This window comes from Oryza glaberrima, chromosome 1, assembly GCF_000147395.1.
Source record: "Oryza glaberrima chromosome 1, OglaRS2, whole genome shotgun sequence".
Taxonomy (NCBI): Eukaryota; Viridiplantae; Streptophyta; class Magnoliopsida; order Poales; family Poaceae; genus Oryza; species Oryza glaberrima.
In genome coordinates this window covers 17,838,416-17,858,661 of record NC_068326.1, presented here as the reverse complement: position 1 = coordinate 17,858,661, position 20,246 = coordinate 17,838,416, and the positions used below count along the sequence as shown (strand labels likewise).

Sequence of the window (20,246 nt, the reverse complement as noted above, 5' to 3'; positions counted from 1 at the left end):
AGAAGTGGAGAGTTCATCAATCCGCCGCTCCCGGGGCCTCCTCGCGAGAGCTTTGGACGGTGTTGGCTGAGCTCCGAACGCTTGGCGTGCATCAGATCCCAAATCGTAGGACTAGGACCTAGCTAGTGGCCAAAGGATAAATCCGACTTTAATATCTCGTGCTTCCAGCGGAGGGAGGGAAGGTAGCGAGGAGAGGGGGCTGGGTCAGGTGGGGAGGATGGCTCATCGCGATGCCCTCTTCCGGCAACGCTAGGCGGCTGCAGGCCTGCAAACATCGGTCGATTTGCCGGACTAGCGGCGCGAGGAGGGAGCGAGAACAAGACGAAACGGCCCCAGTGGGGTATCTCGTTTTCCCGTCATAGCGCGTTCTTCTAAACTGGGCCGCTGGACCGAGAAGGCGAAACATCCATGTTAAACCCGGAAAAAGTATACTTAACTCCCTCAACTATCCCCGAGTATGATTCATGTCCTCCAACCACTATTAAAATTGATGCAAGCAATGCTCCTGGGTAGTTTTGGATGACATGCCGCCTATGTGGCGGTCTTGACCGAGTCTTTGTCCTATGTGGCGCTTATGTGGCATTAGAATAAAAACAAAAAATAAAAAGAAATATGTGGGACCCATATGTCACTCACACAAATAAAGTATCGTGGGACCCACTGACATGTGGGACCCACATGTCATCCTCCCTCTCCTTCCCTTCTTCCTCCTCCCTTCCTCTCTCTCCCTTATCTCTCTCTTTCCCTCGGCATTTCTCTTCGGTGGGGATGGCGGTGGGGAGTGGCGGCGGCAGCGGGCGGGAGCGGTGGCAGTGGCGGTGGGGACGGCGGTAGGGAGCGGGAGCAGCGGCGGCCGCGATACATGGGTGAGCTAAAGCGCGCCCTCGACGCGCGCGGCCACGCGCTGCTCGAGATGCCGACGGGCACCGGCAAGACGGCGTTGAGCTCCTCCTACGCGCGCGGACGGCGTCGAGCTCCTCCCCCGCGCGCAGACGACAGCGAGCTCCTCACCCGCGCGTGGACGGCCGGGAGCTCCTCCCTCAGCGCACGTGTAGGATCGAGATGTTGACTAGAGGGGGGTGAATAGACGATTTAAAACTAAATGACACCTAATCAAAACTAACATAAGTTGCTAGACTTGGTGAGGGATAAGTCTAACAAAGCAACTAAGTTATATTTTGCAATCCTAGAGTGATAGTGGCTCAAGTATATCTCTAGGAAAGTAAAACACACCTAAGTTAAGTTTTGCAATCCTAGGGTGATATGTGCTCAAATATATCTCTATGAATGTAAATTGCACAAATGTAAATGCAACAAATAAATGAGACAAGAGACAAGGAGTTTTTCACCGAGGTTCGGAAACTCGTCGATTTCCTAATCCCCGTTGAGGCGAGCCCAACTCCACCGCTCAACCACGAAGCCACCGCACGCCCCCTTCGTCAAGGGGTAGGCAAGGTGGGAGCTGGCCCAAGGAGAGGACTATCTAAGCCTCAATCACTAGGGGTAGTTCTTCCTTCACTCCGAAAGTGGTGAACTCCAAACCACTCACAAACCGGCGCCGGGCCTCCTCCACAATCTCCTCGGAGAGGTCACCGGGCAACACCTCCACAAGCCGTCTAGTAGGCGGCAACCTCCAAGAGTAATAAGCGATGACCCGGCTCGGAGATGATCAAGTGCCATACTAGCTCTACAGTGGAAGCAATGTACTTGACTCTTGGCTAGAACAACCCTCAAACACACTAAGCGGATGAACACAAAGCTCAAGTGAGTGTGGGAGAGGTGCAAGGGGTGTATGCAATTGAAGAAGGGAGAGAGAGGGGGAGGAAGAAGGGAGTGGGAGGATGACATGTGGGTCCCACATGTTAGTAGATCCCACAATACTTTTTTTGTGTGAATGACATATGGGTCCCACATATTTTTTTTATTTTTGTTTTTATTCTAATGCCACGTAAGCACCACGTAGGACAAAGGTTCGGTCAAGAATGCCACGTAGGCGCTACGTCAGCCAAAACCACTGAGGGACATTGTTTGCACCGGTTTTGATAGTTGGAGTGGTCGATATACCCAGTTTTGTGGTTGGAGGACATGAATCATACTCGGGCGATAGTTGAGGGAGTCAAAGTATACTTTTTCCTGTTAAACCCCCTACGCTGAACGGCCCGTTCTGGCCCATACTAGATCCGGGCCATAACCATCGGCCTCGGTTTTAACACACTGTACTCATCTTCCCGTTAGAAATAAGTGCACTTTGACTCCCTCAAATATAGCTCCAATCTAAGTCGTTTCCCTCAACGTTATATCATATATCTTGACCCTTAAATATTAAAACCGGTGTAGTTTGCTTCCCTCGGTCGATTTGGGGGCGATTTTCGCTGGCAGGGCTCTTTGACCTGATCAAACTGCCCGAGTTAGTATGTGGTGCCCACATGTCAGTGGCATCTCTCTTTCTTCTCCCTCCTCTTACCCCTACCGATACACTGCCCAGCTCCTCACTTCGTTGTTGCTCGCTGCCACCTTCTCCCCTCTAGCGCCGACGAACAAGCAACCCTCTCTATCCAAGTTAGCAGCCTCGTCCTAAGTTACTGATGGTATTGGGAGGGGAGTATCCTTCCCGATGGTAGCAATGGCAGAAAGGGGCAGTGGGAGAAGGCGGGCCGGTTGGTAGCACAGAGGGTGCACATGATAGGGGCAGAAGGACAAGGCAGTAGGAGAGGATAATAGTGAAGACGGACGTGTGGAGCAGGAGCTGGAGCAGGTCAACCAAGTGGGCAAGCAGCACGGTGGCCTTTGCGGTGGAGAAGGCGTAGGATGCCTGAGCACGACAACGATGATGACAGGTGCGACGCCACCATTGCAGCAGAGGACATTGAGTAGGCGTAGCAGTAGGACTTGGGGACACACGACGAGATGGCTGGCGGCGGCGGTGAGGAGGCAGGAAAAATCGTGCTCTTGTCGGCCTAGGTTGTTGACGGCGTGAGGACTAGAGAGGCAGAAACGGACTCCGCGCCCGTTGGTCGACCCTATAGCACGACGTCCGAGCTCTTGTGAAGGGTTGGTGCTTCCATCGCTGCTCTAGGGTAGCCACCGCCGTCGTCCTCTCATCCACCAACGAGCAGATTCTGTCAAGGAATAAAACCACATGTCATACATACTTATTCTTGAATATTATACAATGTAAATTTCTGTATTCGTTTTTCCCCTTACTGCGAAGTACATGCTATTTGGAGATAGAAATAGAAGGGATAAAGTATTGTTAGAAACCAGATTGTCATAAATCATAATGTAATGTTTTGTTGACTTAAGTACTTCTGGGAGATTGGAGTATTTTCAGAAATAAAATCAGAATATGGGCTAGAAAAATATGACTTTACCTTTGCTCCATTTTTATTTGTTCATGCTCTTTAGCATTTACGAATTTTTCCGTTACTCAAATCATTATATTTTGCAATGGTTGTAATGGACAGGCAGAACCAAGTCAGGCATATGAGAAGGACTTGTCAACAATTGATGAAGCAATGATTCCAATCGATTTGATGCAGAGCCATGATGAATTTATAAATGCCGTAAAATCTCGGCTGACAAAGTTAGAGGTGTGTCTTGTCTCTGATCTTTTACTTGCAGACTCCTGTTTGTTACCAGCTCATGTGCACCATAGAATTCCTTCCTTGATCTTTTGTATCCAATAAACAGGGAACCAATCTTGCATACCTTTGCATGATAGATTATACATATGAAGAAGCTCTTCTGTCGCTAGCACCGGCTGTCTATGCTGCAGTCCCTGCTCGTCTCCGGAATCGTCGCACGGTGGCCGAGGCAATGACTGATAGAAGATGGATCCAGGACATCAGTTCGGCGTTGGGTATTCAAGCGATCCTAGAGTATTTCAAGCTTTGGGATTGCCTTCGGTCAGTGCAGCTTTCCGAAGAGCCGGACTCTCTATCTTGGCGGTGGGAGACCTCAGGAGAATACTCTTCCCGCTCGGCTTATCGTGTTCTCTTTTTTGGAAGAACTCATCTCCAGCACAAGCCAATTTGGCAATCTTTGGCACCCCCTCACTGTTGCTACTTCCTTTGGTTGGTAGCTCTTAACCGTTGTTGGACAACATACCGCCTCCGGAGTCGTGGTTTGTCGCACCCGGATCGATGTGTTCTGTGTGATCAATGCGAAGAGACGATTGATCATCTCTTGGTCGCATGCCCGGAGTCGCGGCTACTGTGGTGGGTTGCGCTCAGAGCTATCGGGCATTCGGAGTGCTTACCGATCAATGAACACTCGTTCCTCTCATGGTTGTGCGACTGTCGCAAGAGGATGGTCAAGGAACATCGCCGGGGTTTCGACACCATCGCGACGTTGGTTGCATGGACGATCTGGAATGAAAGAAACAATCGAGTCTTCAGCTAGAAGAGCAGATCTTGGGCGGAGGTTGCAAGGGTTATGACGGGTGAAGCGGAGCTGTGGCGGCTAGCTAGAGCTGCAATCCCTGCTTTGGTAGCTCATGTTAGTAGAGAAGGGTCGCAAAATTTAGTTGGAGATTAGGCTTTTGTTTCTTGGTTCTCCTCCTGTACCCTGTCCCCTTCGCTTTGTCTTTTTGGCCCGCTTTGTACATACATTTATTCCTTCTTAATACAAAGATGCGCTCCTTGCGTATTCCCAAAAAAGAAGTCTTCTGTGTTCTTTAGGCTATTCAGTACAGGGAAAATGGCCTATTGTTGTTAGTCTATTGAGTACAATTAGACAACTTAGAATTGAACATTACCTTTTTCTTTGATACTTGCGTTAAATGATTTATTGGCATTTTCTTAAAGACAATTGGTGTGTACACACCTCTAAATTGAAGGTGAAGTCAGCTCTAGTGAAGATTGTTGATCAATCCAGCAACACCCTAAAATTAATCAGCTCCATTATTTCTGATAGCCTGATATAAGATGAGAGTGATCTACACCTGTATGCAAATTATGCATTGACATGCACTTTTCCCACCATCTACTAATTATCCTACAAGTGGAGAGTGGGGAATAGTCAGTGAGGAAAGCATTTGAAAACTAGTAAAAGTTGCATATATCATAGCCATCACTCCATCAGCATATGATATTAATGTTAACTGTCTTCAGATGATGCGGCATGTCTTTGACCAAAATGGTATCAAAGGAGCAATTGCTGCAGTGGCAAAGTTGCCCGACAATGCAGTAAGTATTTCTCAAGATGCCGTGCGTTATTCTTGGATGTACATGTACTTCGTATTCTTTAGCTGCTAATGGTTTGACTCTTTTTTTACAGGTTTAAGCTGATGTTGTTAGTACTCTGAAGGGGAAACTTGATCTCTTCAATCTAGACATTTTCTTAAGCTTTCTGCCTGTTCTTGCGGGGTTACTGACCAGCAAGGCTGAAAGGTGATATATTGGCATGTTGGTTCTTGTCTGACTGGACCAAGTGATACATAGTAACTTAAGCGCACATGCTCTGTGCACACATGTAGACACAAGATGCTGCTGTTGAATTGAATTGTCTATCCTCTTGTTAGTATGTTCATTCTATTGCAAGCAAAGTCATGGATCTATTTTCTTTACAAAACCATGGAGATATTGGCATCCTACATTAGAAAATGTTTGGTTTAGTAGTAACTTTGTCTTATGGTTACTTTGCCTTTAATTTCAATTTGTAGGCATGCCATTGTTTCTTTGGAATTGTTGTTGGATCTTATAAAGATCTTTGGACCAGTTATTCGTTCAACATTGTCAGCTCATTCAGCAGTTGGAGTTGATATTCAGGCTGAGCAGAGGTACGTGCATTAACCTTATTCAAGGGAATGCTATTTAAAGGACGCCGCAAAACCTGCAAATTGCAAAGAGACACTGGATGTGAGGTGACAAGTGGGTCCTGTCCCTGCACTTCAGTTAGGAACCATTGTTTTAAAAAACTGCAGCGTTTGTAGCATCCTATAACCTATTGCTCTGTCTATGTCAAGATGAACTGGACTGTTGCTGACTTCGCTGGTGTGTATTGTACACAGGTTGCAACGTTGCAGTCGGTGTTTTAACCATTTGCAAAAGATTCAGCAAGTTCTACACCCCTTAATTATGTAATTCCTTTCCTTCCCCTCCCCTCCCCTCCCTGTATGAGATGCTTTATCCTTTACTTTGGGTGTGTTTAGTTCACGCCAAAATTAGAAGTTTGGTTGAAATTTGAACGATATGATGGAAAAGTTGGAAGTTTGAAGAAATAATTTGGAACTAAACTCGGCCTTTATCAGACTGTTGTTTTCTTAAGCTTGCTGACAGTTGTTCGTGTGCACCATTTTTTTTTTTTGCTACCCACGTCATTTGTTGGAGCTAGCTTTCCTGACATTCTGTGATGGTTTCATATTTTGTTGGTGCAGGCGGGGTGGTCAATCAGCACAACTTGCCCAAGAACTGAACCTGTCTTTGCAAGACTTGGTGGTGATCTGAAACAAGCGGGGAGGTTCATTCATACTAGTACAACACAGTGAGAGTAGATAACTAGACATCATTCTTTTTGGCAAAAAACGCGCCAGCGCCATACAGTTTTTGTAGCTTGTTGCCATAGCTTTGCAATTGAGCTCTGTAATTGTGTTTTGACTTGGCTTTTGATGCGGCGTTGTTCCCTGTTGTACATGTGAGCTTGGCTGTGCATAATCTGTAATTAACATTTGTTACATGAACAGCCCCGGATGAGGGAGAGGCAAGTTCAAAAATGGTTAATATCTGTCAGTTCAACGTGGTGATTCATTCTCTTCTTTCATGTAATGAAACTGTTGCCCGTGTAATCTGGAATCTGGTGTTGATTCAATTCACCATTTCACCATCAACGACGTGGTTGAAGTTTTGAAGACAGAGTTTGGTACGGTTTGAACGCATTACCCATTCCCCGTTTGACTTCAAATTCAAACCAGCTGGGTGCTGATGACTGTCTTGTCATCATTTGATTATTTCCTAAGCCCTGTTTCCTTCGTTCCTAAGAAAACACTCTTCTGTAGTATTTTTTTACCCTGTTTTTAGCTGCATTCTGCTATTCTTGTGGCAAACCAATTCTGGCTGGCGATGGATTTGCTCAGTTACTGAGCGGGTACGTCAGGACAAATTTGTGTTCCATTTAGAAACTTCCAATTCTTTAAACTTAGGGTGGTGACAGGTTTGTCAGGTCAATCAAAACCCGCCGATTGTACTACACCGTAAATTAAATCAGATCCCCTTCGCTAATACTATCACGAGAGACAAATCTCAGCTCCAAATTAAGAACGTACCTGTAAGCCTGCTAATGGTTTGGGGCCAAATGGGCCAAACGATTCGGTTCCTTAATTGGAGCAACTCCGGATGGGGGGAAATGGGCTGCCACCACAAATGGGCTGGAGTGGTTTGGTACCTAAAAGTTTTGGTTTGGACCGATTTGGTTTTGGTTAAAAATTATTGGATCCAAAATGGGTGAGCCCAGTGGAGCCCCATTCGGCCATTCCCCCAAATCGGCAAATCCCCAGGAGAGGCGAGAGGCGGAGACTCCAGCCGCTGCCGCCGCCACCGCCGCCGCCACCCACGTCGGCGCCATGGCCGCTGCCTAGGAGCTCTGTCGCCGGCCTCTCCAGCGCCCCTGCGTTATCCCTCTTCCCCCGTCGACGTCCCACACTGCCGCCTCCCACGTCGGCGTCCAAGTCCGCCCCTCTAGGTCGACGGCGGAGGGGGGCAGGGGGCACGGGGGGAGGAGGAGGAGGAGGGGTCCGGGTGGTGGTTGGGGGCCTTGTCGTCCCGCCGGCGACGAGTGTCCACGAGCTGCTCGAGTGCCCCGTCTGCACCAACTCCATGTACCCGCCCATCCACCAGGTCCGTGATTCTTGGGGTTCTTGTGTTTCTTTCTTGGATCTGCACTCACTGCAAGTCGTCGCCGATGGGGATTCTTGGGGTTCTTCCGAGTTAGTTTCAGCCTGTCATATTCTGAATATTAACATGCATGACGCCATACAACCATCCATAAAGAACCTGTGTTTTTTCAGATCAATTCGAGCCCTTTTGAGTAGCAAGATTCATAAGGAGAATGTAATATTTTCAGTAGAGATTCGAGAAAGACAAGTGTGTGCAATGCTTGAAATAAACATTCACCAGACTTGCAGTATGACAATGGGAAAGCCCCTATATGACAATCGAGTATCTCCTGTTCTTGTAGTGTGTTGGACAGCTAAAATTTAAGTGCTATCATTAGAATTGACCTCATTGATGATGACCCAAGGTTTCAGAGGACAGCTTCTCTTGCCAGTTTTTCTATAGCATGTTCGTCATTGTTTTTTTTTTTCTGTTCTCCAGAAAAGCAGTTCTTCATCCAGCAATTTAATCATTTTTTGGACTGGTTTCTGTATTATTAGAGAAAATTAGAGAAAATGGCGCCTTCTTTGCCTCTACCTCACATAATAACAATTGAATTGTCCACTAGAGTTAGATATCTTCATTTGATTGGGCAAAGTTGATCATGCATACACACCAGAAATATATATCGTGTAGATCAGGTAGAGGTAGAGAAAGTTTAAAAAAAAAATCCAGTTTACTTGTATACTTTGATCTGTCTAGAGCTCTCTCTGTTTTCCCCTGTCTTGCTTGGTTGCTTCAATGAACAAGGTGCAGAGCAGAGGTGCAGATTTAACTGCATCTATTTAGGATTCATTTATTGGAATTTTGAACTACTATTGTAAAATTTTTGTCCTCTCTGAACAATGGACAGGCTGTTGAAAATTGATAGCTTAGATGGTATACAGCTCATGACAAGATCTTATGCTGTATTAGTACTGGAAATACATAATGGTAACACTGTATCAAAGACTTGAAGATTGAGGTCATCCTTTTCTTACAAGAATACCTTGATGTGATACTCAAAAGTGCTAGTTGTCCAGTTTCTGTAGAACAATAAAAAAAAATTGTGATCTTCCTGAAAACCTGTGCTTGCATAAGCAAATAGCTCACTGAAAGTTGCTGTAATTTCAGACAGTTCTCACATTTAAAGCTCATAGCTTAGTACAGTTCCAAACAAAATTCCTGTCACCTTCCAATTGTTAATAATCACCTCTAATTTACCATGTTCACTCACAAAAGAGATTGATGGAGTGCCGCTACTACTACTACCACTGCTAGTTATTTGCATTCTGATTTCAGGTTGCTCCTATATATTAATTGCAGGTTTTTCACATTTAAGCTAAGTACTTGGAAATAGGAGAAACATACGACATCAAGAAGGTATGGCAGGACCACTCCCTCTGGCTTGATGGCAAGGTTGTGAAGGCCAAAATCTAGGACAAACTGACCAAGAACGGTACATCTCTCTGCCCCTTCTATCCAGTCATGTTTCTCCTATGTAATTAGCATGTTTCTCTTGTGATATATGGTGAACTGTTGTGCCTTCCTTTTCTGAACATTTCGTTGTGATGTGAGAGTATTTATTTAGCTTGGTAATCATGCATGACTCACTAGCATTTCAGCTTGACCCAAATACTAATAGTAGTAGGCTGTCCTCTCTTTTTCATGGCATTGTCAACTCTACACTCCAATCTTTCTAAACTTAGACTTCAATCCAAATTTATCTCATCTGTTCATATGGACACAACACCACGTGTATGCCATATGGAAACCTTCATCTCCACGTGCATTGTTCTTTAGCCTAAGTATCCCGTATGATATCCTTGACCGTCTTGACCTTAACTCCTCTTAAGCCTAGTCCCGATCCATCACTGGCTATACTCCTATGTCCTCAAGCAACACCTACACATGAATAACAAAGAAACTCCATATCTGAGTACAAGTTCGTACCAACTTAACTCATATCAGCACAAATAATATCACATATAAATAGAAACCATCTAGAGCCATAAACATAAAACAATTTAAAAATTCCACGAAAACAACCCGAAATCGACTCCTTCTCAGAGTCTGCTAGTCTGACCATCGGGCTACCCGGGTTAGACCGCATGAATACATACGGTCATTGCCAACAAACTGTTCACCAACATTAAATAGTGTTCACCGTGTTTTCAATAAACATTTACCTTTGACAATCGTTCATCATCAAGATTATTCATCACATAATTATACAGGAACATTCATGAATAACTATGGGCCATTTTTTCCGTCTCCCTCGTGCCACTATTGTACTGATAGCTGCTACTTGTATGTCTCTTTCACCGTGGCTAATATTTCACTCAAACAGATACAACTTCTGCTATTGTTGGTCTTTTGATAGAGGACCGGCTAGTGCACCTCATTGCAAGCTCCAAAACTCTCCGAGCAGAAGTTTGATCATAATCGCATCGAAGCCTCTTGTCGACTGCATCAATATTACCTCGATCGAAGTTTGGCCTCACACCCTCACAACTTCAGTTATGTGAGTTTGTCCAATCTCCATAAAAAACACAACGAAGCTCTACACATCGCTTTTCTGGCCATTTGTAATCCTAGGCACCATAAGATACGTACTCCCTCCGTCCCAAAAAAAGTAAATCTAGGACTTGACGTGATATATTTTAGTACAACGAATCTGGACAGATGTATGTCCAGATTCATTTTATTAAGATATATCACATCCAGTACTAGGTTGGTTTTTATGGGACGGAAGGAGTATGAGCTAGAAGCCAAAAAAGGAATTTTGAGTGCGGCCGTAATATTCACACATTTCACTAAGAATCCACAACTCAACTTCAATGAATACAAAAGAAATGTTTTGACTACAAGTACGGCGCATTGTATGGGCCTCTGGGGTTATGGCTATATGGGCCGTCGTTGCGCTGGCAGGAGGAAGCTGCTATCGATGTATCAAAAGCACAAAGTGAATCCCGGATGGGTTACGACTAGGGTTACGGCTTACGCCTCGCCGCCTTCTCCCCGGGAAAGCAGATTCTAGGGCTCACTCTTCCCCTCCCAGAAAGCGAAGATCTACAGCCTGTCTCCCCGTCGGCCGCCGCCGGCCCGCCGGATTTCCGTGGCCGCGGGGCGGAGGGGTGAGCCGCGGGCGTAGCAAGCCGGCGAGCCAGACTGGTGGGAGGGGGGCAGGGGGGACGTAGCTGTGGGCGCGCCGCTGGCGAACCCAAATTTTGCTAGAGCCAGGCGCCTAGTCCTCAAGGGCGCGGGTGCATGTACCGTTCTCTAATGTCATCTTTCCGTAGATTCTCACTCTCAAATCTCTGTTCATTGGTTGTCACTGGAAAATCGTAGGTTAGAAATGGAAGCCACTGTGTGTTTTGGTTTGTGACATGCGTATGTAGATCATTAGATGTTTAGATCAATATAGCAAGTTCACTTGATGTAGGCTCGTCTGGAACGCTCGAATTGAAATGATTGTTGTCAAATTCATGTGAATTTTCTCTTTTCCAAGCGAGTCATAAAGAGGAATAGCCATGTTTTCTTTTTTTTTCCCCTTTTCTCCTTTTTTTGGCGATCAGGTTAGTGGAGAGACCCCTCTGCATTTCTTAAAACTTCGGACCTGCTACTAAAATGATCACACACATTGCATACTTCAGGGCTTAAGCCTTGTCTAACTTCTCAACACATGTTTATGTTTTTTTTACTGTCAACGTCTGTGCTGTTTCCTCTGACTGGTCTTATGAATTTTTCAAAACAGGAACAGTACAAGACCATGTCTTCAAGGAGAGGAGGTGGTGGCCGCCGTGGTCGTGGCCGTGGCCGTGGGAGAAGTGCTTTGGCAGAAAATGATATGGACTTTCATGAAACCTCTGCACTTTCTTCCCCGAGCACTACTTCTGATAAAGAGGACAATATCGAGTTCACTTCGCAGCAACCTTGTCTTGTAAGCCCAGCAGCAGAGCATGTATCCAACACATTACTCAACCCTAAGATCAACCACCGATCGGATGCAATCTTCGGTGATCAGGTTAATCCAAGAGCAATTAAGTTTTGTCATAGTTGCATAAGTAAACAAGTTATTGTAGGCAGAATAAACTTCGCAGTGCCACTGAGGTCATGTTTTTTGCAGGCTGTGGAGCAGTTGAAGTTGCGACATCACAAACCTTTAAAATTTCATGAGAGATACCGTCCTTATTTGAGGGATGCTGGCCTTCTTGGGCTCTCACAAATTTGCCAGAAGATGCCTCAATTGGACAAGGCATTGATCACTGCCCTTGTTGAGCGTTGGAGACCAGAAACTCATAGTTTCCACTTGGCTTCTGGGGAGATCGCAGTTACACTACAAGATGTAGCAATGTTGTTAGCTCTTCCTATCGATGGCCGTCCAGTTTGTTCTACCACTGATCATGATTATGCGCAGATGGTCATTGATTGTCTAGGTCATGATCCAAGAGGACCATCAATGCCTGGAAAATCTTTTCTGCACTACAAATGGCTGAAGAAGCATTTCTATGAATTACCAGAAGGAGCAGATGACCAGACTGTGGAGAGGCATGTTCGAGCATATATCCTGAGCCTTTTATGTGGGGTGCTATTTCCAGATGGAACAGGACGGATGAGTCTGATATATCTTCCATTGATTGCTGATCTTTCTCGTGTTGGGACATACAGCTGGGGATCTGCAGTGCTGGCCTTCCTATACCGTTCTCTTTGTTCTGTTGCTTCCTCCCACAATATCAAGAACATTGGTGGTTCATTGCTTCTCTTGCAGCTTTGGAGCTGGGAGCGCTCCCATGTTGGCAGACCATTGGTCCGGTCTCCCCTGTGCCCAGAGACAGACATTCCACAGGATGTGCCACCTGTTGGCTTTCGTTGGGTAGGTGCGCGCACACAAAGTGAGAATGCTACACGCTGTCTTAAGCAGTACAGGGATGAACTGAACCTGCAGCGAGCTGATCAGGTGAAGTGGGAACCCTACTTGCACATTGAGTCTTCAAGCTTGCCATTGCTTTGTACAAAAGATGCAGATTTGTGGCTTACACAAGCTCCACTAATAAATTTTCCGATAGTCGAGATGTATTTGCCTGAGCGAGTGATGCGGCAATTTGGGCTTCGCCAATCCATTCCACCACCTTTTCGACCTACCCTACAGGCGCTGCATCGTATTAGTCGACGTGGCAGAGAACGTGAGAACTGGGAAGAGACACATCATGAGTACATTCAGGAATGGGAAGCCCGCCGGCAGCGCATATTTCCAGAGTCAGAGCAGTATGACCCATCGTCTTATGAGGAGTACCTGCATTGGTACTCAGGAGTTACACGGCGGTATCTTGTACCATCAATCAGTGATGATGTGGAAGCAGGACCTTCATTACAGCCTGATGATTCCATTGATCTTCAGTATCAAGCCAAGGCTCCTATGATCCGCAAAGCAGTAAGCCTATATTATCTATTCAGTTCCTATGATCAGTTTCTATAGTTGATTGGACCTAAATTTTTGTCAGATATATGTTGTCTTTGCAAGACTTCAAATAGTTTTACAATCACTCCATGCACTAATATATTTAACTCGAAGGGTCTGCTGATTGTTGTAGGTTGATAAACTGCATGGTATGGTAAAGAAGGCCAAGATGGCCATGACATCCACAGCTGATACAACCACACAAGCCTTGGTCTTTGAGTTTCTGCATGGCTTTCAGGATGTTCTCCATGACCTTGGCGAGATCAAGGAAAATGGTGGTTCCGCTACTAGTCCACATGTTGAATCAGCTGCCGCTCAAGACATGCCTCTACTTTTGCTAGAAGCCGAACAGAACATTGTTGATGCCGATCAAGAAGCTCAGCATCAGGAAGAGGAAGAGCTTCACATGGTGGATGATGCAACAATGACCCTCGAGCCTATGGATGAGGAGGATAATGGTTTCAACAATGTCATCTGCCCATGTCCTTCACTGGAGTTGGAGGAACACAGTCACTCAGCTACACCAGCCATCGATGAGTGTGATACAGCCACTCCTGCTCCAGGCTCTGCAATCCCACAGCAAAGCACTAGTGTTGATCAAGATGGACATCTGGAAAATCCTAACTAAATGGGCCAGATTGAACTAATGGTGGAACCTATGTATGTGGATCACAATGATTCCAACAATGTGCTCTCATCCAGCACGTCAGCTCAGGCGCTGTTGGAGAATTGTGAAGTAGCAGAGGCAGTCAATGAAAATGTCGATCCAGCCACCCAAGTTACTGGCTCATCTACCCCAGAACAGGGCACGGATGTCATAGTAGATGCTGAACAAGAAAACCCAGCCACAACAGAGGACAACTAACTTCAATGGCGTCCCCTCGTCTGCAAAGGTGACAGGCGATTCTGATTTCTCCCCTTTTATGGACCAATTCGTGAATTTAAGTATAAATTCAAACGAAACAGAGCCAACTTTTGCTCTGTTGGCTGCCCATGTCCTTTTATGGACCCTTTTATGAACCATAGAACCACCCATATATACTGCCATAGAACCTTTAGTGCACGGTTTTGTATAGTTTAGGGTGAAGATTTCTGGTTTTGTGTTTAAGGGACCTAAAAAAATCTCGCTGTATATACTGCCATAGGACCTTTAGTGCATGGTTTTGTATAGTTTAGGGGTGAAGATTTCTGGTTTTGTGTTTAAAGGACCTAAAAAAAATTAAGTTGAGGTACCTCCGGTGAACTTATTCTTTTATATATCAACATGCCCTCGAAGTATCGAACTGGAAACCTGAAAGGCGAAAAGAAGCTACTCCAAATTAAGCGGCGGCGCGGCCCAACCGGCCCACAACGACCCAGACACCCTCGCCGTCGCCGCCTCCTCGCCTCCGCCTACTCCCTCCCGCGCCGCCGCCCGCCGCCCTCCGCCCCCCGCCCCGTTGCCTTCCTCGCGGTTGTGGCTTGGCGGCTACATGGGGAAGAAGCGCGGCGGCCATGGCCATGCCCCGGCGGCGCCGCCCAGGGCCGGGAACCAGGCGGTGTCGCTCCGCGAGGAGAGCTCCGGGAAGACGCGCGCTGACGCGGCCTCCCTGCTGAGGGTCCAGCACCTGCAGCGGCTGGCGGCGTGGGCAGGCGGGGAGGCCGGGGCGGGCCCCCTCGGCGCCCTGCTGGGGCGACGCCTCGCCGCCAACGCCGAGGCGGCCGGGATACCTCTGGCCGCCTCCACCTTCCTATGCCAGAGGTCAGGGTCACTGCTTACTTCTTACTACACCTCGGTCGGATGCTCGCGTCCTTCAGAATTTGCCTGTCTGTTGTGGGGCAAAGTGCTCAATTCTTCTACTGAAAGATCCTCATTTGTGGTTCATCGTCTTTCAAATTGTTGCATGATATTGAAGGAGCCAATCTGCCCCCCAACCATTGCAGATATTATTAGTATCATAATCCTCCTCATACCTCTAAGAAATTGCAGTAGTTTTGTGCTAAGCAGCATTTTAGCCAGTTTAAGGACTTGTCCGGCTAGATACTATAGAACCCAAAAGTTAAACAGATCGTCCTATCCTATATTCCTAATTTCCTATGCACCATAGAAGTATCAAGCAGCCTTTTGATGCTATGTTGTCGTGTTAATTCAGCTATTCATATAATTTTGCACTTGCTTTTTTTATTGGTAAAATCATTTGTCTATCAGTGAGAATGACAGAGTGATCTGTAGCTTTAATGTACTCGATCGGTACATTTCATAAATCAGTTTTATGAGATACAGATAACCAAGTCTTGAAGTTCTTTATAGCAAATAATCGAAACCTATTTTACAGATATATTGTAAAATCAAAACCTATTCATATGATTTATTTAGTTGGATCCATTGTGCATATCATTCTCAAACTCTCTTTGTGATTGATTACTCAAGTTCTAACCAAATTTGTGTAAATCTCCTTCTATTCACAAAACAACAGTTCATATTGACTTAAACTGATTAAGTCACTAGGTAGTTTTGTTTTTTTTTCAGTTATATTTATTCTGTTATCTGTCAGCAACCACTGTTGTTGCAATACTGTTTCACACGGCTTAAAAACTGCTAGTTCATGAGAGCATCATACCCTGTAACCTTGTTCACTAAGTCCAAACAAATGATTGTGTTTTTCTTTTTTAGAAAATCTTGTAGTCCAAAATTGATCCGTACAGAGAATTGGTGGGAGAATGAGCACTTCATTGGTCACATATTCAAAACACTGTGTCACTGACAGTTGCATGTACAATTGGCTCTTTACTCTAAAAGGAAGTGTTTCTTGCAATCTTGCATGTGTGTGAGTGGCTATTCTTCCATCTTGTCCCTAAGTATACTGATGCTACCATATAAGAAGGGTAAATTTTGCTATAGGACACTCAAAGTTTGTTTGTGGTCTTTGCTGTGAGACACTCAAAGAACGTGTATCTTCTCATGGACATTATAAAAATGTGCTAATTAGCTGTTGGACACCCGATACATTATTTTATTATTTCCGGTGAAAACAGAGAGAAAGAGAGTTGAAAATACCGAAATGCCCCTGGAGTACTGTTCTTCTTCCTGCTTCATCCGGAGCGCCCCGGCGCTAGCGCCGAACCCTAGTGGCCGCAACGCGAACAATTCGGCCAGGAATGTGTTCGCTGCGTGCGCGAGCCGCCTCGCCACGCCGGCGATATGGCACCCGTAGTCGCTCAGGAGGCACATGTGCGGGCCCGGTGGCTTGCACTCGCCGTTGTGGCCGAGCGCCACGACGAACCCCGTCCCGCCCGTGGCGACCGCGGCGCACAGCTCGCGGAGGTTGGCCTAGATGAGGAGGCGTCGTACGCCCGAGAGGGAGCGGCGGACGCCGTAGCCGTCCGAGACGTAGTGGCCGAGCTCGCGGAGCACGTCGTTCTGCCCGCACGATGCAGCGCGTGTGCAGAGTTGGACCGGCCTGGAGGTTGCGGCTGTCCTTGGGGAGGCCAATGCTGTTGAACTGGATGATCGCCATAGAGTAGAGTGCCTCGTTGTGGCCGTGCCGCGACGCCGCTACGCGCCAAGTCGGCACCAAACCAGCGGGAAGTCGACCACCCGTCGCGGCGCCCGGCAACTCGTCACGGCGATGTCCGCCTCCACCTCAACAGATGGATAACGCGTTCCAAATTCCAACTCCCGCCCTCTCGATGGGTTCGCCCACAGGTACATGTCAGTGACGTCACCCGAAGTCACGCATTGCCAGCGGCGTCGGGATGCCATGCAACGACGACAAGATGGTGTTCTGCAGAGCAGCGATGAAGATGCGAGTTCGAGGGGCATGAGTGGCAGCAACAGAGCAGCATGAGGAAGAAGAGGAAAGGAGAAAGAGAGGATATGTGAGATTGACAAGTGGGCCCATAGGCAAACTTGTCTTTAACCAATGCTTCTCTCTCCGTTTCCACCGAAAATAATAAAATAATGTCTTGGGTGTTCAACAGCTAATTACCACATTTTTGCAGTGTCCACGAGAAGATACATATTCTTTGAGTGTCTCACAGCAAAGGCCACAGACTTTAAGTGTCTTGTAGCAAATTTTGCCTATAAGAAATTGAAATGAGTAATCATCCTGATAATGTTGTATGGCTGAAGCAAAGCTTGAACAAATAACAGCATAGTAATTGCCATGTGTTTGTTCTAAATCTTGGAAGTCAACCCATAATTATGATTAATACATCTATAGTATGATGTGAGCACTAAAGTAGCCATGTTAAAGCGACTACAAAACATTTTGACATACTATGTACCCCCTCAGTTCCACACTATAAGATGTTTTGGCCTCTCCATTCTTCATCTAGTTTCACTAATATCCTTATGAATTTGGACACATATGAATCACATACATGGATCCATGCATGAATCTATTCAAAACCCAAAACATCTTATAATGTGAAACAGAGAGTACTTTGTAGTTCAGTTTCCTAGTTATGTTTTTTTTTTTCTACTGCACGTACCCATTTGTCTGGATCATAAGCATTACTACTGTAGAAGAGAGCAATATCTCTATAGGACTTCTGAAGAAACATTCTCCAAACTTTTGCAGGTGTGAAACAGTCTTACAGCCAGGCTTCAACTGCACAATCCGCATAAAGAACAACAAAAGAAAAGCAAAGCGACGCAAGAAGTTAAACACTTGCCAGAACAGCATTTCTTACCTGTGCCATTTCTGTGGAGACCAAAACCTAATAAGGGGCAGCGGAAAGAATATTATGAAGGGCTTGTTATCATCAAGAAAGCCAGTTGGCATGGATGTAACCAGCATAAAGTTGAAAGGGGACAGTAATAACAAGAGATTAGTAACTATAAAAGAGGGCTTTGAATATTCTCAGGCAGCGGTCTCACAACTAGAGTTAACATCTGGGTTGAAACAACAAAATCTTGAAAAGAATGAGTATGAGGAGAGTCCAGTACCCAATCTTCTTGACGAATCTATGGAAAAGGAGGTAGCGTGTTCATCGGTGGAACTGAATCAGTCAGCATCAGCTACTGATCAGGAGAATGTCTCACAGAAAATAGTGGTAACAATCACAAGTGAAAAAGGTATGCATGAAACTGAGCCTGTTTCTGCTAACAAAATTGCAATATGCCAACCCGATTTTCCTTCAAAAGCAGAATTTCCAGTCGGATCAAGTTTTGTTACTCCTCGAAAGAACAAACTGGTGGATGTGACGGACCATAAGGATTCTGCAGAACTGGTCAAGACAAGAAGCATTCAGAACAAGAAAGGGGAGATGCCAAGTTCAGTTACTGGCAAGGCCCCTACAATGCCTACCAAGTCAGCTCCAAAGGACCGTGTGAAAAATAAATCTGTAGCAAGTGGTTCTGCTCAGATGTCTGGTAGTTCAAGGAAGCGGGCAAGAAAGGGGTGGACTACGCTGAAACAGATTGCTGAAAAGGAAGAGCTTGAGAGAAAAGAGAAGATGGGTAACTTTGTAATACCATTCTTTATGCAATAAGAGATGTTACAACTCACGCTGATTGTAAGCTTTATTGTTGGTGTATTTGTTGAGAATAGCATACAAAATTTTGATCATATTTTGAGTTACTAAACCATCGCAACTTATTAGCAAGGTTGAAAAACATGATATTAGTCCTGCACATGTTGGGCGGGCAGGTGCCGATCGAGCCAGCAGCCGTGCGGGGTGGCGTGGTGCGGCGTAGGGGAAACAAAAGTGTGGAGGTTGCTACAAATCGGACGTCCGATCTATTGCAAAAGATCAGACGGTGTTGCACTATATTATCACAAAGTGTTTCACATGTTGCACCACTCACGAAAAAAATGTTTCAACGAAAATGTTTCATCGATCGAGGAAAAATGTTTCATTGCTTGAACAAAACTGTTTCAATCAAATGCAATATCTGAAATAGACTGGTTGCAACACGAAGAATCAGTAAAGTGCAATACTGAAACAAAAACAAAATGAAACACTTTAGCATAATAAAGTGCAACGAGATAGAACAATAGGTTGCAACATCACTAGAACTCGAATAAAAATGAACCCACCTTCATCTTCTACCCCTCACCGGCAAGATTGAAACATTTGTATCTTCCACATGAAACATCAAGTTTATACTGTTGAAATGTGAAACACCATTGAAAAATGCAGTGAAACATTTCGATTTAACACAGAGAAACATCGAGACAAAATAGACTGGAACATTGAAAAATCAAATAAATTTACCGGTCTAGATTTGGCTTCTTCCTCCACCCCGTTGGCCAAATCTTCAACGGTGCCGGATGTTAACGACCAAATTTGGTAAATCATACATTGGATTTGGAGTTAAGACCGAAGCGGATTTGGAAGGAAATCGGCAACAAAAACAGAGTATAAATCGGCTTCGGAACTGCATCGGCTACGGTGTGCATCGGCTGATATCGAATCGGACAAGGAAGCCGATGTAGCCGATTCCGACAAGGGGATGTTGGAACCATTGTTGGGTTCGTTTAAAGTGCTTCATGAGGATTGCCACGTGCGGATTCAGTCTGAAGAAGGCAATTGTATCTATTAATTAGGAATAGTTTGTTAGTTTCCTTTTATCTTTAGGAAAGTGTGTCCGATAAGGACTTTATGTTTCTGTTTTATCTTTTAGAAAGTTTGTTTCTTATCCGACAAGGACTCTATAGGCCCAAGGGTATAAATTGTGTACCAGGGGTCCCTGTAATCTATCAATCTCGATCAATACAACTACTCTTGGTGCATCGCCACCCTCTTTCCTGAGGTTTTTACTTATCAACCGGTGGGATTTGGGCACCTGACGCGGGGCTGCATCGGCTTTCGATCTCCGGCGAAGGGGTAAGTCCTACGTTCCGCCGGGCTCTGGTGAATCTGTCATCTACGTTGGCGTCGTTTAAGGCTGCATCATTTCGATCTCTTGGATCGCTCTGGTTTGGTTGATTGATTTGCCTACCTGATATCTC

At 45.7% G+C, this 20,246-nt stretch overlaps 2 protein-coding genes and 1 pseudogene across 3 annotated transcripts; all 3 read left to right on the top strand.

The window, feature by feature from the left end:
* Positions 1-862: 862 nt before the first annotated feature.
* On the top strand, positions 863-6,571 carry LOC127776534 (katanin p80 WD40 repeat-containing subunit B1 homolog KTN80.2-like; annotated as a pseudogene).
* Positions 6,572-10,246: 3,675 nt separating this feature from the next.
* On the top strand, positions 10,247-13,936 carry LOC127776628 (serine/threonine-protein phosphatase 7 long form homolog). Its single transcript, XM_052303115.1, has 4 exons — positions 10,247-10,371; positions 11,605-11,874; positions 11,977-13,281; positions 13,442-13,936. Exons 2-4 carry the CDS (start codon positions 11,620-11,622, stop codon positions 13,934-13,936), a joined length of 2,055 nt encoding a protein of 684 aa, XP_052159075.1. The 5' UTR covers positions 10,247-10,371; positions 11,605-11,619.
* An 839-nt stretch (positions 13,937-14,775) lies between these two features.
* On the top strand, positions 14,776-18,817 carry LOC127776638 (uncharacterized). 2 transcript variants are annotated; one of them, XM_052303136.1, is made up of 3 exons: positions 14,776-15,049; positions 17,871-18,367; positions 18,440-18,817. In XM_052303136.1, exons 1-3 carry the CDS (start codon positions 14,781-14,783, stop codon positions 18,781-18,783), a joined length of 1,110 nt encoding a protein of 369 aa, XP_052159096.1. In that variant the 5' UTR covers positions 14,776-14,780; the 3' UTR covers positions 18,784-18,817. The 2 variants fall into 2 exon arrangements, with proteins under 2 accessions (XP_052159096.1, XP_052159087.1); XM_052303127.1 differs by having other exon boundaries at positions 17,871-18,817.
* The last annotated feature ends 1,429 nt before the right edge of the window (positions 18,818-20,246 follow it).